Below are 11,837 nucleotides of genomic sequence, written 5' to 3' on the forward strand. Positions count from 1 at the left end.
ATTGTTAAATATAAATTATAAATTAGATAACCCCTATATTAATGCAAATGCGACCTGGAGAACGTTTTAGTTACGCTTCTGTTACTCAACGGCGTTAGTTTGGGAGGAGAAGTGCAATGACGGCACTGGACGCCAGACCTCTCCCCTGTGTACAACATGACCGGAGTGAGATAGTTCGACGTCTACGACAGGATCAGAACCAGCTGGCAAAGCTCAGTGGGACAATCATAGGTCGTCATTTGCAACAACAACCCCCAGGCTGTGTTCTATCATCTTGTATATTCAGTGGTTCGCCGCTGCCTGTATTAACGCAATTTGGGTCTTACCTGATATTGTCACCTGGGTTTTGTCAATGACATTGTATGATACAACATTGATCAGAGTGAGTGAGTGAGTTGAGTTTAACGCCGCTTTTAATAGTATTCCAGATATATCACGGCGTGTCAGCTTAGTGTGGGAGGAAAGCCAGAAGTGATGCATGTCTCAGACGTTTACCACTTCGGTGAAACCAACGAGCACGGGTATGGTGCTGACAAACCTAGAAACATAATCGGGGCGAACGAGGATTCGAACCCACAATCATAGAACTGAATTTGCTTTTTAAGGAGGTGGTTATATATGGATTGTTTAATGAGTCAGTTAACATTAGAATTAAAACTGTTTTAAAAATTATTTCAGTTATGTCTCAGTGATTACTAACATGAAGTCAACAATGTATCAATTAAACTGTAAATTACAATAAAGATAAGTGACATGTTTCAAATGATTCATGGTATTGAAGGACCAGAGTAAAGCAGTCATTTCTATAGTATCACTACATCCTTCGCATTTGAGTTCAGAGGTTAATACAGCACGGTTAATAATTTGACTCATCATACCACCCTCTTCTACAGTTTATTCCTTGTTGGTTGTCCAAACAAACTAATATATTACCATCAAGAACAATTTCAAAAACAGCATGCGTGTAGTTTATGTGTATCATCAGTCAGTCAACATCGGAATTGACAAAGTAGGATATAAATAATCAAAGAAACCGTAACCAGAAATTATATTCAACAGCTCTTCTCATACAAATAATGTTAAAGGCGACAGGAAGGATCGGGTGGCTGGCCTCGGCTGATTGCATGCATCGGATCCCGAAGGCTTCTCTCTTAATGTCAGTCACTGGTTTGTCTGATTAATTACAGGACGCCATGATGTAGCTTGTTGTATATGTTGTCGAGGTCTACGACTGCTGAACTGTGTCCAATGTTTAGAACTCAGATGAAACCCACGACCACAGGTAAATTAGTGTCAAACAGAGGACTACAATCCGGGCATATGCGGGATTCGAACATTCCATCATCGGATCCTGGCACGACTCGGGGACGCAACAATCAAATGTGTGTTTTGCGTCTGTCGAGGAATTTACTGACCACAGGTTGACAGACTGAGCAAAGTAAAGTTTTCAAAACAAGGATTGTTTCCTCTGCATCGACAACAACCAAACTGTCTGGAAGTAAATGGAGAAAGGGACAGGTGTAATTAAACTGTGCCCACAGCTTCTTCCATTTGTTTGTTTGTGTGTTTTTCATCGCCGCACCCATAAATATTTCAGCTATATGGCGGCGGTCTGTAAATAATCGAGTCTGAACCAGACAATCCAGGGACTGACATCATTAGAATCGAACTACGCAATTGGCAACTAAATCTGCGAGCCTCACCACCCGATCTTGTGAGTCGCCTTTTACAAAGCATAGGTTGCTGAAGACCTATCCTAACCCCTGATCTTCACTGGTCCCAGTATACGATAGTACGATCTGAAGGATTCTAGGAGTTAGTTCTATAGGATGCAACAGTGTAGACATCTACTTACAGAGACAGGAATTCGCCAGTAACACCAATAATCCAAACACGCTGACCGTCTCCATGGCTGTACGTGAATCATTTGAGTTAATTTCCCTGTCATTTGTGATCGTGAGTATGGTGGCCGAGAGGGGACATCGCTTTCTCGCTCGTGAGTCATATGCAGCCGGTTTCAGTTTCAAGGATAGCTCATTAGCTAAGCACTACAAACAAATAAGACTCAGTAGTGTCAAAACGGTCAATGAAGCACTTGTTGAATAAAATGTTGAATCTGTCAAAATCCGGCCTTGATGTTTCATGCTCTATAATTGAAACGGATCTGAGATTCAGTCCCGTCATTTGTGTTTTCCTTGTCGGCCGGACACAGGCTCGTTAAACTACTAAACTGTTCATCAAATGTAGAACGAGAGCACGATTTCCAAAGGAGCAGGCGTGATGTACTGTCGAGAAACTGATACACATAAATCATAGCCACAAAACATTCACATATTCTTTAGGTTTTATGTGGCCCTCATTAGTTTTTTCGGAAGGCGCATAAAGCCACGTGTACCCCTCGTGATACTACACACTGATATTAGGCGTAAAAGGAAAATGAGGGATACAAATTACATGAATAGATCACTGAAAATCAGTGATGACACCAGGTGTTCGCGAGTGAAGCTTTCTCCTGGTACTGGGCAATATACTTTCGCTTTTATCCTTGATAGTTAGACGAGGTCCGGAGTAACCTATCTTTTATCCTTGATAGTTAGACGAGGTCCGGAGTAACCTATCTTTTATCCTTGATAGTTAGACGAGATCCGGAGTAACCTATCTTTTATCTTTGATAGTTAGACGATGTCCGGAGTAACCTATCTTTTATCCTTGATAGTTAGACGAGGTCCGGAGTAACCTATCTTTTATCCTTGATAGTTAGACTAGGTCCGGAGTAACCTATCTTTGATCCTTGATAGTTAGACGATGTCCGGAGTAACCTATCTTTTATCCTTGATAGTTAGACTAGGTCCGGAGTAACCTATGTCTGTCTCGGGAGGCGACAGGAAGGATCGGGTGGCTGGCCTCGGCTGATTGCATGCACCGGATCCCGAAGGCTTCTCTCTTAATGTCAGTCACTGGTTTGTCTGATTAATTACAGGACGCCATGATGTAGCTTGTTGTATATGTTGTCGAGGTCTACGACTGCTGAACTGTGTCCAATGTTTAGAACTCAGATGAAACCCACGACCACAGGTAAATTAGTGTCAAACAGAGGACTACAATCCGGGCATATGCGGGATTCGAACATTCCATCATCGGATCCTGGCACGACTCGGGGAGCAACAATCAAATGTGTGTTTTGCGTCTGTCGAGGAATTTACTGACCACAGGTTGACAGACTGAGCAAAGTAAAGTTTTCAAAACAAGGATTGTTTCCTCTGCATCGACAACAACCAAACTGTCTGGAAGTAAATGGAGAAAGGGACAGGTGTAATTAAACTGTGCCCACAGCTTCTTCCATTTTGATTATAGGTAGAAATTGTATAGCTGAGTAAGGTACAGAAGAACTTGAAGTTATACACAAGTCTTTTGTGCCTAGTAGAGATAAGGTCTACCTCGAAAATCCCATTTATCTATAATACTTTTCATCACATTGTGCTTAACATATGCTCTATAAGTGAAATGGATGCAAATGATCATTACCAAATTACAAACATAAGGCTCTTTTCTTGTTGATACACATATGGACAAACACATGGTAGGAGACAGATTTTATTGCAGGCAAAGCATGGCGACAGGTCTTTTTTACAAGTTGTTTATAATCAAACATCAATTTATCAGTGAATAATCATGTCCTGTCAATTGTCCTTGAATTAACTATGATTACATCAAGGGTTCCTGTAATAAAATATGGTAGAGCAGCTCCAATCTTGTACTTTTTTACCCTACATCCTTTGTTTAAAAGTTAAGACCTCGACATTTATGCACTGTTCAATGCCATTACAAGGTGTTTACAATAACTAAAAACGACAAAACCCTTTCGATAATCCTTTCCCAAACATAACATAGTCTACAAGCACCATGCACAATAAACAATGGTCCGTAGAGTGGAAGGTCGGTGGTTCGACCCCCTGGCCCCGTCACATCAAAAGATGTTATAAGATGGTACTTGCTGTTACCCTGCCTGGCGCTCAGCATCATACAGCCATGACTGGTCGGATCGGTGTCTGTTCAATCCGCCTGAGGCCGTGTTGTCCATTTTAACTACAGCATGGTATCTCAGTGGGTTAGCGCTGTAAAACCGGCATAAGCCCGGACTAGTAGCCACACACATGCATGCACGTGAAGATCAGGGGTAGAATAGGTCTTCACCAACCCATGCTTGTCGTAAAAGGCGACTTTGCTTGTCGTATGAGGCGACTAACGGGATCGCGTGGTCAGGCTCGCTGACTTGGTTGATGCATATCATCGGTCCAGATTGCTCGGATCTATGCTCATGATATCAATCACTTGATTATCCGGTCCATACTCGATTATTTACAGACCGCTGTCATACAGCTGGAATATTGCTGAGTTCGGCGTTTAACAACAAACAAACAAAGCATGCACGTCTATAATTGAAGTAAACATAATCTTGAACGCGACGTTAAACCCCTTTTGACATCACCATACAATATCAAAAAGTAAACGTTACAAGTGACATGGATGAGGAGTTCCACATTCCATCAGATGACGCTATCAATGTTAATGTCAGGTGTGGTCACCAACGATATCGACTGTAAAAGATGCAAAATGGTCTGTAAAAACACTGTCTCCTTAATAATAGTGCAACAAACAAAGCAAGACGAAGCATTGACACTATTTCAGCAAGGCTGGTTTATCGTGTCTGTCGGTGAACAGGAACCAGGTAGTAATTGCATCCTGCTGTTCTCTGGTCACGTGGGCCATCCGGCATGGGGTAGTTAGGTTCAGCAGCATCTCCTTCTGGTGATCCGATTGGCTGCTGGACACGTGACTCATCCGGTTGAGAGTAGTAGACCACGCCCTTATCGCCTCCTTCGTTGGACGTGGAGCCCGCGTGTCCTGACCTCCTGAAACACGATAATGCTCAGTCAGAACGAATGGATAATATTGTTGTGTTTCTGCTTTTGTTTATATGTCTCACAAGATGTTTACATAATGACAAATACTAGTTCAAGTCCGTGTTCGTATTATTTACCTTTTAACACAAATAGCCATGATGAAACCAACAGAGACAAACCCTGTGACAAAGCCAACGCACACAAACAGAATCTGAGTGGGACGTTCACCTGCAATGAAAAGGAAACAATGGAAATATGTTATCCAGGACAAAAAAGAATATCCTGAAGTCGAGGTGCCTGGGGACAGATTAGACCCGTTAAGATCCGGGGAAGAATTGGTCTTCAGCAACCCTTGTTTGCCGTAAAAGGCGACTATGCTTGTCATATAGCTAGCATATTGCTGAGTTCGGCGTTAAACAACAAACCAACAAATGAAGACAAAACTTCGCGCGTAAGACCCCAACATGATGCAGTTCACAGAAAATAACCCATTTACTGGAATCATCGAGTACGGCTGCAGTGTTGACCTGGAGTCATAATGAGGAGGATGTTTTTTAAACCGACCATCAGTGGATAACTGAACTGCCACGAGACACAACGTCACATTACGAGACACGATGCCTCAGAGTAATCATCAGTCTATGCCCATCCCAGCCTCCCCCACCCCCACCCCCCGAGATGCGTTCATGACGTACTCGTAAACTATGTAGATATTAACCACCTGCCACAGCTGTAGTGATACATACAATAGTACTATGTTCTTAATAATTCAAACACTCTTCACCTGACGAAGACCGTGGCGCCCCATGTGTGTCACGAGTCTCTGATTCTGAAACAATTTTTAAAAAATGATATGGGGGATTATAGATCAATGCAATAACGATGTAGGACAAAGACGTCCAGTTTGACCAACTCAAGTTTTAAACTATGTTTTTCTATCCAATTGACGTTTTCTCATTTAAAAGACAATAAATAAGATGTCAGAAGAATGTATTCATTGAACCATGCTCGATACACATTGAAATACATACACAATATATTTTGATTCACATTTTGTTTCCTCTCCAAATACAACATGCCCTGAATGGTCAAGGAACCTCAACTCCGCTGCTTGCAACTTACAACAGCTAATATCATTATTGGAATCTCCCTATTTATTATGGTTGAGAAAGAGGTGCCTCCTTTCAGTATCACTTTCGCTTGATGCGGTTCACCTGTTTTAATCCGATATGGAAGAAGAATAACTTGGTGAATTTGGAATAAATAAATTGTCTCTCGAACAGACCGCTGAGTATATATTTTATTAAACAATCGCATTCTCACCCCATCAGCTCGTGGTAAGTTACCATACCTTATACATACATGATAGATTATGTTTCATTTCCTTAGCACTGTACGTTGATGCTAATAACGTTTCGTTTTTTCGTTGATGTCAATCTAACTTTCAAATAATGTTAGCTTAATTTGGTGAATAATTATGCTGAATGAGTGAGCGAGCATATATTGACAAGAAGAAATAGTGAGTGAGTGAGTGAGTATTGCATTACGCCACCGTTAAGCAATATCACGGCGGGGCACACCAGAAATGGGCTTCACACATTGTACCCATGTCGGGAATCGAACCCGGGTTTAACCACTAGTCTACCCCACCGCCCCTCCAAGTAGAAATAGCAAAGGACATACCCTTACATGTGACTGTAACGTCAGAGCCGTTGTGTCCTGTAGAAAGGGAAGATAATTAATTAACGAAGACGTTTAATTTTAATGATAACATTACACGTTTTGTCATTAAAGGTGCCTTATTAAATTATTACCTTCCAGTCTCATCCATATCTTGTTAGGGAGATAGTCTCGGATAACATCCACCTGTAAACTCCACTCTGATTGGCTGATGTTAATCTCCTCCATGAAGTGGACTGCCAGGTCGCCACCATGGATTGTGTACACTGTACGTGTCTTGTCCCTGATGGACAGTGTGGTCACGTTGCTGTTGCCCAGTCTGACGTCCAGCAGGGTGACGCGGCTCGCAGCTCCACTGACTGTACAGGTGCAGGTGCTTGTGTCCCGAGATGACATCTTCAGTCGGTTGCTGCTGATGTAGCCCTCCTTGCCTGTTTCGGTCTTGCTGTCACACAAGACACTCGCAACTTGATCTGAAAAGTCATATCATGATGGATAAGTTCTTCATGAGGAGGGGTGGTCGGGTATCCTAGTGGTTAAAGCGTTTGCTCGTCACGCTGAAGACCCGGGTTCGATTCCCGATATGGATACAATCTGTACCCCGCCGTGATATTGCTGGAATATTGCTAAAAGCGGTATAAAACCGCACTCACTCACTCACTCACTGTATGAGGAGTCATAAATTTGATTTGTTAACAAGGGATGATGCTTTGCTTTAAACATGATAAATAGGAAAGTATATAATCAATGATTATGGTCGTATTTCCATATGTGAATATAAGTGCGCACATCTGAAACTATGTACATGTTATTATATATATCCATGCATACACTCCTTCAATATACAACGCTTAAATATTAAATTATCCATTGTGATAAATGGTAAGACAACTGCTGTTGGGTTTCCAGGTGCCGGTGACAAATCCCCGTGTACAGCATGTTCCTTACACACTTGGGTCGTGGAGATTCCGGCTTAGAATAGATCCCCAGCAACCTTTGTCGAGCGAGGCGAGTTAATATTGGGCCGACCGTACAGTTGGAATATTGTTAATTGCTGCATTAAACGACAAACAAACCACTTTACTTTGGAGTGTCAGATATTTGGGTCAACTTGTTATTAAGAGTACAACGCGATTACGGAAAGGAATCAAACAGAGAGCAACATATAGACTTGAATGGTTAGAATAGTGTGGTCAGCTGGCAGTTTCGGTACCTATGCTTCGTGACATTCAGATTCCACTATTGTAGTATGTGAGCCAATCTATGTAATGAGCATCACCTTGAAAACTAGTACACAAAGACACTGTTTCAGTGGTAACATGGCACAAACAAAAACAAACGTGGAACATAGTCTCGCTTAAAGTTAAAAATCTTCACTATATGTCCCTGTAAATGGCAGGCTGTAATTTACCTTTAACACACTGATGCAATACAGCCAGATGTGACGGGCGTTTCTTTCTCTCTCCTACTGGGAGGTCCTTCAGGCCATGGATAGAGGAACTCGTGTCACCCTCCAGGATACAGTACCTCTTCTGACTACACTCCTCCAGAACCTCCATGATCGCGGTCTGATAAGCCCTCTTCTGATGCACATCCGATGTCATTAACAAACATTCCCCAACGTCATAATATTCATCATTGAATTTTTCTGCACAGGATCTGTAGTCTGCACCCTTGTCGTCACCGTCCTTACTTGCATGAGCTCTTTGCAAGAAGTGTTTGACCAACACTGATTCATTTCTGGGACACTTGATCTCTTTACTCTTTACCTGATTGTAACAAACGCTAATAACGTCCCCTTCTATTTCTGCCACATCCACTTTGTCACAAATGATGGAACCTGAAGTATAACAGAAAAAAGTGCATGAGCTCATTTCACAAAGATTATTGATTTGTATTTTGAATTCAGGAACAGGGAAGTTCAGGACAACGTCAGTGTGAAGAGTGAGTATATATTCAACGTCGCATTGGCAAGAAGAGAGTCACGCAGGTTTCCCAGATGGCATCCGACGGGAAAAGAAACAGAAGGAAAAAAAGAGGTTCCAGATTACTTGTTCAAGGTGGTCAAAACGTACAATGTAAAACCAAAGGGCTAACATACAGTCTCAAGGCTTTGACATGTACACCAAATATTTGACAACATTTAAACATGGTCTGGTCGACCATTGAGAGCAAACTGAAAACTCGAAAAACTGAAATATTGGAAAAGGGTCCACCAGCAAAGCACTTGCAGATAAGAAGGCAACCGTCACATAAAGTCATATTGTAATGAAAAGACACTCTTACTAATGACCTATTTCAAATTATAAATGCTGCATAAAACACGGTATAATAAGATTTCATATTTGAAACGCATTTATACAATAAAGTCCGACGTAATGTGCCATTGTCGCAGATTTTCATGCCATGTATTTCTCAAACATCAACACAGCTCCCCACTTTATATGAGACATATAGTGGAACCTAATCCTATATGCATCACAGAGATATAAATAGCATATAGTTGCTTCCAGTTCACTTGAAGAACGCATTTATGTATACGACCGTGTTTCTAAACACATTTGAATTGTCAAACTTGATACTTTTTTTCAAGAAACGTGAAACACAGATGGACGGCGGAAATTTAAGAAATAAGTTAATTCTTTCGGCTGAGGGAAATATTTGACTCACAATACCAGAGCCATACAGCGATATAGACAAAGCATATTCAAAACACTACAGGTTCATAACAAATACAGTTGACCTCAAAACCGTATCACCGTGTAATTACCAGTGGCATGGATTGTTTCATTGAAATATGGTGTCCCCGCCGTGATATTGCTGGGATATTGCTGAAAGTGGCGTGAATATTATTCACAAGTACATTAAACTTAAGTAAGTCGTTGTTAAATTTATCAACAAGAGCAAAGAAAGCTGTCTTTCAATTGCAGTCTGTTGTGTATAAACTTGGCGTTGTTACACCTCACATTTTCTTTAACCTGTTTGATTGTCAAATACATCCGATCTTATTGAATGGCGAAGAATTATGGGACTGTCGAGAGTTTTATTCTATCGAAAAGGTTCACAAAAGATTTCTTAATGTGGGCATGTCAACTCCCAGTTATATGGTTTATGGTGAATGTGGGAGGTTCCCACTATATATAACATCTTATACTCGATAACTACGCTATTGGCTGAAGTTATTATGTGTGCCTGACCATCGTTTGCCAAGGAAAGCCTATAATATGCTGGTATATCTTGATTATATTGGGAAGCACACATGGGCTTCCCGTATATGCTTAACTCTTATTAATTATGGCTTTGGATTCATATGGATCTCGCAATTTGTTGGTGACATAAATATGTTTTTACAACAATTTCGTACTCATGCTGTCGATATGTTCTGACAGGACTGGCATTCTACACTTTCAGGAAGTTCGAGATACGACACATATCGTAATATTAAGTCTCTCTTTGAACCAGAGTCGTATCTTTCACATTTTAGATGCAAACACCACCGCAATACATATATACGCTTTAGGCTTGGTCTGAGTGATTAAAAAGAGAATAGAGGAAGATATTTAGATATTGAAAAGTCAGTAAGAATTTACCCCGTCTGTAACCTTGGTGCTGAAGACGAATTTCATTTTATGTTTATTTGCCCTGTAAATAACAAATACCCATCATATACATATCTACTAATAACTTTGAATGTCTGCTGTCAAGTAAAACGTATAGCGTTCAACTACAAGTATCTTTATACAGCGTTCAACTACAAGTATCTTTATACATTCACCATGCTTTTGTGTTACGTCAGTTGTTGTTGTCTTGACAGTCCGTATACTACAACATTTGGTAAAGTAACTGTATGTCTATGTAACTCACTTGTATATGGGCCATAGGCCTTTCATAAAAAATACCATTGAATTGAAGTGAATTAAATTGAATAATGCTAACAGGAAATGGGCCTAGATGATATTTTTGCGTCTCAATTAAGTGGTTCAAGTATTATGGGGAAGGTTTAGGTTTGGGTACATGTTGCGAAAATAGATTCTGATTAAACCGATCTTCAGCAATCCCAAATTCGCCATTGCAACCTGCAGAAAATATCATCCGATACCTGAAAACTCCTAATTCTGCCATATTAGAATGGAAACCACCTGTGTTATCATTACAGGTTTTACACTTTGATTCGATTTTCTTTTGTTTAATTCGAAACCACACGCTGAACATATCTAATCTACGTGTGAAACCTCGACATTGAAAACACGAGATTTATCTCCCAGTTCTACATCCCTGGTGTCCAGGACAGGTCAGATTGCAAGATTCAAACATGTCATGGAAAAATAGTTTTCAAATTCATGATTAGGGTTATCCATGTTTGACAAATGGTCGCCTGCTTAACAACGACTAAAATCCGTTTATCAGTAAATTGCATTTGAGTCAAGCATTAGGTGGGAAGGAGGAACTTTAGCGACGGACACACTATCCATTATCATTGTCAAACAATACGTAATGTGATGAACAGGACAAATTGTTATTCGTGCGCATTAATCTACTTACCAGAGCAATAGGATACCATTAATACCAGTATTGTTCCAGACACCCTCACGTCGCCCATGGCTGCACACGTGTGCTGTGACTTCAAAACATTTCCTCATATCGACTCTCGGGTGAACGAGTCACGTGACTTATATCTTGTGACCTGTGATAGTTTGCCTGTTTGAAAATGGGTTTGTCTACAGAAATGTGTTTTTTCACAATTATTTTATTTCTCCTCATGTTTTTGCATCAATAACCTTTACACCTTGTATTTCTATAACACTACAGTACAACTAATATCTCTTTCACTTTAATTAACTATCTTTTGAACAGCAATATCTCTTTCACTTTAATTAATCTTTTGAACAGCAATATCTCTTCCACTTTAATTAATCTTTTGAACAGCAATATCTCTTCCACTTTAATTAATCTTTTGAACAGCAATATCTCTTCCACTTTAAATTAACTCTCTTTTGAATAGCAATATCTCTTCCACTTTAATTAACTATCATTTGAACAGCAATATCTCTTCCACTTTAATTAACTATCTTTTGAACAGCAATATCTCTTTCACTTTAATTAACTATCTTTTGAACAGCAATATCTCTTCCACTTTAATTAATCTTTTGAACAGCAATATCTCTTCCACTTTAATTAATCTTTTGAACAGCAATATCTCTTCCACTTTAATTAATCTTTTGAACAGCAATATCTCTTCCACTTTAATTAATC

At 40.2% G+C, this 11,837-nt stretch overlaps 1 protein-coding gene across 1 annotated transcript; it reads right to left on the reverse strand.

Moving 5' to 3' along the window:
* Nucleotides 1-5,665: 5,665 nt before the first annotated feature.
* On the reverse strand, nt 5,666-11,188 carry LOC124117260. Its single transcript, XM_048383749.1, has 5 exons — nt 11,127-11,188; nt 7,996-8,424; nt 6,719-7,057; nt 6,588-6,623; nt 5,666-5,733 (listed from the first exon to the last, which is right to left on the reverse strand). The coding sequence occupies exons 1-5, from the start codon at nt 11,182-11,184 to the stop codon at nt 5,666-5,668; spliced, it is 930 nt and encodes a 309-aa protein (XP_048239706.1). The 5' UTR covers nt 11,185-11,188.
* Between the last annotated feature and the right edge of the window lie 649 nt (nt 11,189-11,837).

This window comes from Haliotis rufescens, unplaced genomic scaffold (assembly GCF_023055435.1).
Source record: "Haliotis rufescens isolate VD_foot unplaced genomic scaffold, xgHalRufe1.0.p SCAF_5, whole genome shotgun sequence".
NCBI classification, from domain to species: Eukaryota; Metazoa; Mollusca; class Gastropoda; order Lepetellida; family Haliotidae; genus Haliotis; species Haliotis rufescens.